This window comes from Helianthus annuus, chromosome 1 (assembly GCF_002127325.2).
Source record: "Helianthus annuus cultivar XRQ/B chromosome 1, HanXRQr2.0-SUNRISE, whole genome shotgun sequence".
Classification (NCBI taxonomy): Eukaryota; Viridiplantae; Streptophyta; class Magnoliopsida; order Asterales; family Asteraceae; genus Helianthus; species Helianthus annuus.
This window is the reverse complement of record NC_035433.2, coordinates 65,426,952-65,432,246: the sequence shown is the minus strand read 5'-3', so window position 1 is coordinate 65,432,246 and position 5,295 is coordinate 65,426,952. Positions and strand designations below refer to the sequence as shown.

The following is a 5,295-nucleotide window of genomic DNA, read 5'->3' as shown; positions in this document are numbered from 1 at the left end:
TGCCATACATTACATTTGGATATACATGATACATTTTACACATGACATTGAACATAGTTTACACATAAACATTTTGACATTTGTTTTAAACAAGACATTTTGGTTGAATATTGATAAGTGACTTATATAACGAGGCTATGTGTTATATGAAAAAGCATGGTGGATACGCGCGCGTACTTCCTATATATAGTGTTTATTGTATTACACATAGTAGCGTTATCTAAACCACTTCGACAAAGACGTGAAACATTTTATACAAAGACATGACACTATTTTACAAATTACATATTTTATACAAATTCTTTTTACATGGTTATTTATTTAACCATGCATTATTATTATCATTTGATTTTCACTTCGATTTTCATATGATTTTATAAAAGAAAACAGTTTTACAAGTTCATGACTACTTTTTGTTAAACACTTATTTTAACTACAAGTCATGAATCCTGCATAAACATAACCTATGTATCTCACAGACATTTTTATGCTGACGTACCTATTTTCACATGTGTTTCAGGTGCTAATGCATGATGATGTTTTGCAACACTTAGGCGGACTCTTAGTGACTTAAAAGACAGTTTAATTATGTTATGTTTTCATTAATTTCCAAAACAATGTAAACACTCTATTCTAATAATACAAAACTTAATTACCATTTGGAACAATAATTCTGTCGCCCACTCCCCGACGTTCCGCCGCGGTTTGTTGTTTTACGCCGGTCGGTATGACAAAAAAAGAAGGAAAGTGAGTGAAAACTCACTGAGAATGCTTGGAAGTATTCTGTTCTTGAAGAACTTGAAGACTGGAGATATGAAGTAGATTCTCGAGAGAGATTTAGGCGAGTGGAAAGGATTTAGGGTGTATGGAGGATTATATAAGATAAGATTAGGGTTTTGGGAGTTAATGAGGTTGTGTGGTAGTTGGGAGTTGGAAAAAAGTGAAACATAAGTTTAAGAACATACTGCTGAAAAGGTCCATGTACAACATGTTCCACGCAAAGTCAAAGTTTTGACACGAAGGCTACCTTTATGTGGCACGAAGGCCACGAAGGTGGGCCTTCGTGTGGGTGTTTCGCGAAAAGGAAGGGGCACGAAGGTCACCCTTCGTGTCTATGTGTTGTGTCTTTCGTGTGGGGAGGCCAGGCCTCCTTAGTGTGTGGGCTTGAAGGCCACGAAGGTGGCCTTTTTGGGCTGCCTTCGTGTGTCTTTGCCCAACGGTTATAGGCTGGGTTAGATCATGCCAGTTTCTCGTATTTTTAGCCCGTTTAAGTATACTAAGATGCATCAACGTATATGTATTGGTACAATGCACACACAATTTATAAATCCAAGTAATTTTAAGTATCGTTTTCGCGTTATAAGTATGCATTCAAGATTTTAGCGTATAATACAAGTATGTAACATGTATTTTTTTTACCAGTATGTAGCATGTATACAAAATAGAATTTTATTATGATCGAAGTCTCGGATTACAAAATTGAAAATGAAATCACGAATACGATACGATTACAAGATTCCGAAAATAGAAATACGAATACACTTTCTAAATAAGGAAAGCTCAGAAAATGCGAAGCGTTACAAACCATCTATAAAGCAACAAACATTTTTTCTTTTTTAGTTTTGAGATAGTTTGTATTAATGGTAAATTTTTTTTAGATTTCTATCGTATCGTCCGTAGGACTTAAACCCAAGATCTTTACTCTTTACTCTCAAACCTAGATGTTTAAAAACTGTCTTACCTATGGTAATTTTGAGTTGGTTAACCCGGTCTAGCCCTTGGGTTTAAGTTTCATTAACCCCAACCCTAGACCCCCGCGACTTGAATCCGTTTCATGGGTATACAATAAAAACCTAATTTCATCCCTCACTCACAGAACCCCTGTTCCGTGTGATCCTCGTGTCGACAGAGAACACCACATGGATCTCACGGCGGAGCAAGATCAAGAACACGAAGTTTATGGCGGAGAGATTCCCGACGAAGCTGAGATGGACGCCGATTTCGAGGTTCCGAGAGACGAAACGGAAGACATTGAACACAATAACTCGAAGGTCTAATTTCTTTTTCTATTATGTGTGTGTCTATATATGTATATAGATACGATTGTTTGATGATTCTGTATGCGTGTAATTTAAAGTTGAACCTTGATTTTAGGGTTATACTAGTGTTATGGCAGTGTTGTTGTGTTAATTTAGGATTTTAGGGTTAAATTATTTTTAAATTAGAATTTAGGGTTAAAATATGTTTAATATACGATTTTAGGGTTACAGTGGTGTTTAATTTCGGATTTTAAGGTTATAACAATGTTTTGGCTGTGTTGTTTTGTTAATTTAGGATTTTAGGGTATATAATAGGTTTGGTTGTGTTTTTTTTTTGTTAATTTAGGATTTTAGGGTTATAATGGTGTTTTGGCTTTGTTGTTTTGTTAATTTAGGATTTAGAGGATATGAAGAAGAGATTGAAGGAGATTGAAGAGGAGGCAGGTGCGCTTCGTGAAATGCAGGCGAAAGTTGAGAAGGAAATGGGCTCAGTTCAAGGTATTAGTTTTAATTTTGATTAGTTTGTTGTTTTGTGAATATATTTTAGTTGTGTTATGGAAATAATGATATGTGTGTTTTAATGTGAGATATCGGATGGTGTTTGTTGGTTAGGGTTTAGGTGTATTTAAGTGTTTTATATGTTTTCGGAGGGAGATACTTACGTCGAAACGTGATTTAAGTGGTGTAGCATTATTACGCATGTGTATATAGGGCTTTTTGAGAAAGAATTATTGCACTTTCACTTTTGCCCCCCGATGGTATATATGTGTGGGCCAGGGGGGGTGAAAGTGCAATAATTTTAACGTTATTTTACTAATTTCGTGAAAATAACGTTAAATGCTGAGGACGGTTAATCATGCATCATGTGGTGGCGTTGATAGCTAAAAGGCAAAAGGGTACATGCACTAATCGGTCTTTGTCCCGATTGCTAAGTGTTATGTGCCTTATGTCCAAGGCTTGATGCAAAACTACTATCGAGCCGGGGGTCTCACTGGAAGCAGCCTCTCTATTCCTACGGGGTAGAGGTAAGATTGTCTACATCTTACCCTCCTCAGACCCTACCTTTGCTTTGCTATTGGTGGGATTTACTGAGTATGATGATGATGATGATGATGATGGACTTGATATTAAATATCAAAGCTTTAGTGCATAATCTTTGTAGCTTGCAGTTATACTGATCATAGAATCATGTGTGTTGGTAATTTTAGCTGGTACTACTAATGCTACCATTCCAAAGAAGCATACAAGCTAAGTTTTTCTTTATCTTTTTTTACTTGGTATATATAATCAAACAACGTCAACAGTCACGAGTCACTATGACGAAAATGTAAAAAATGTTTGGTTTCATTGGTCTCAATTCATATTTGAATTATAAATTCCGAGGGTTTTCTATCCTTTCTACCGAGTGTACGGATAACGGATTTTTGCTCAAAAATTCCGATTCATCCTACTTGTGTATAATTCTTCCCCAAGAAGGTTGACGTTCATTGATTTCCATAAGGAAAGGCCAGATCTTGGCAAGTTACAAGGGAAAAGAGGAAACGAATTTAATGGTTTATAGTAATGTACGCATGTATTGTGAGTTTTATTCAAAAGCAATACACAGAAATATTTTTCTTTGTAGGTAAATAACTTTTTATGATCAAGATTTTTAAGGGATTTGCGTTTTTATATGACCTGTAGAAATACGTTCGTCAAGCTTTTTAGTATATACTTCTGTTTTCTTAGTGTTTTTGTCTTCTTTATCTTCAAGTATCGGGTATAGCTTCTTTTATTCACCTCATACCAAATTTTTATGTATTTTTTATCTGCAACCATTTCTGGTGCTGTGTTTCCAATATTATAGTTTATCAGTTTTCTTTATTTGAATTTTGTTAACTGATTATTAATTTTTTTATATGATGAATGTCTAGAAGATCCAGGTGCTTCTGCTACACAGGCTGAGAAGGAAGAGGCTGATGCTCGTTCGATATATGTTGGCAATGTGAGAATTACGATCCCTTAACTTATTTCATATTTTTTTTTTTCAGAAATGTGACAGCTTTCTAAAACAGGATAATACTGTATTTTGTACAAATACTACTTCCTTTAGAAACTTTAAATGCTATGTGATATTGCGTGCTAATAATATCTCGTGTATCAATGTGTTATTGTGTTCTGGTTTTTAACCTCGTTTTACTCATTATGAACTTCAGGTAGACTATGCATGTACACCTGAAGAGGTTCAGCAGCATTTTCAGTCATGCGGAACCGTAAACAGGGTGACAATATTAACAGACAAATTTGGTCAACCGAAAGGTTTCGCATACGTGGAATTCGTGGAACCTGAATCTGTTCAGAATTCTTTGCTTCTGAACGAATCAGAATTGCATGGGCGCCAACTCAAGGTCCTAATTCTTATAGTTTCCGGTTCAACACATTCCCACTTTTTTTAATCAAACTCTCATTCATAAACTTTGTTGTTGTGCAGGTTGCCGCCAAACGGACCAATGTTCCAGGCATGAAGCAATTCAGAGGAAGGCGTCCAAACCCATACCTTGGTTCTTATCCACGAAGGCCTTACATGCCTGGCCCATCATACTATTCTCCATATGGCTACGGGTACGTATCAGAAATTTAAATGATCTTTTTATTGTAGTAATTATGTAGCAACTTTTTGGAAGCTAACATACATTGTTATATTGCAGAAGGTTTCCTAGGGCCAGGAGGCCAGTGTGGTACATGCCATACTGAAGACAACAACCAAGGCTGGAACCGTTGATCTAAGTTAGACGATTTTGTTTTGTTGCGTACCCTTTTGTTTGCGTGACCTAACATCCCCGGTACTGATTAATTTTCATACCCCGTACCGAGTTCCAATGGATTAAAAGACTTATGTAGCCTTTAGTTATGGGTGTTTTGTTATAGTTGGAAAAATTGTGAGCGATTTTTGCCCAACTGATGATTAGTTTCATGTGTGTTGCACAAAGGAATCTTGTTTTACAATTTCTTTTATAACATATAGGGGCGTTCAAGGTTCCGTTAGGATGCGTTTGGCAATAATTCTGGGTGAACCGCTATTTTGGGGAACAAACTAAAATAATGTTGTACTCTCCGCCTAGGCCGAGTACTTCTATAGTACTCTTAACTCTGACTAGGGAGCGCCTAGTGACTTTTACGACCATGAACCGAATCAACTGGGTTGAGCGGGTCAGGCATGGGCGGATCTTAATAGGGTTCTGGTAGGGCCACGGCCCGGGCAAGTTTTTCGGCCGTA

The 5,295-nt window shown here is 36.6% G+C and overlaps 1 protein-coding gene across 2 annotated transcripts; it reads left to right on the top strand.

Annotated features, from left to right (window-relative positions):
• Positions 1-1,824: 1,824 nt before the first annotated feature.
• LOC110878113 (polyadenylate-binding protein 2) lies at positions 1,825-5,063 on the top strand. 2 transcript variants are annotated; one of them, XM_022126372.2, is made up of 6 exons: positions 1,825-2,051; positions 2,435-2,537; positions 3,953-4,023; positions 4,235-4,426; positions 4,510-4,640; positions 4,727-5,063. In XM_022126372.2, exons 1-6 carry the CDS (start codon positions 1,920-1,922, stop codon positions 4,770-4,772), a joined length of 675 nt encoding a protein of 224 aa, XP_021982064.1. In that variant the 5' UTR covers positions 1,825-1,919; the 3' UTR covers positions 4,773-5,063. The 2 variants fall into 2 exon arrangements, with proteins under 2 accessions (XP_021982064.1, XP_021982065.1); XM_022126373.2 differs by having other exon boundaries at positions 1,831-2,051; positions 3,956-4,023.
• Positions 5,064-5,295: the final 232 nt, after the last annotated feature.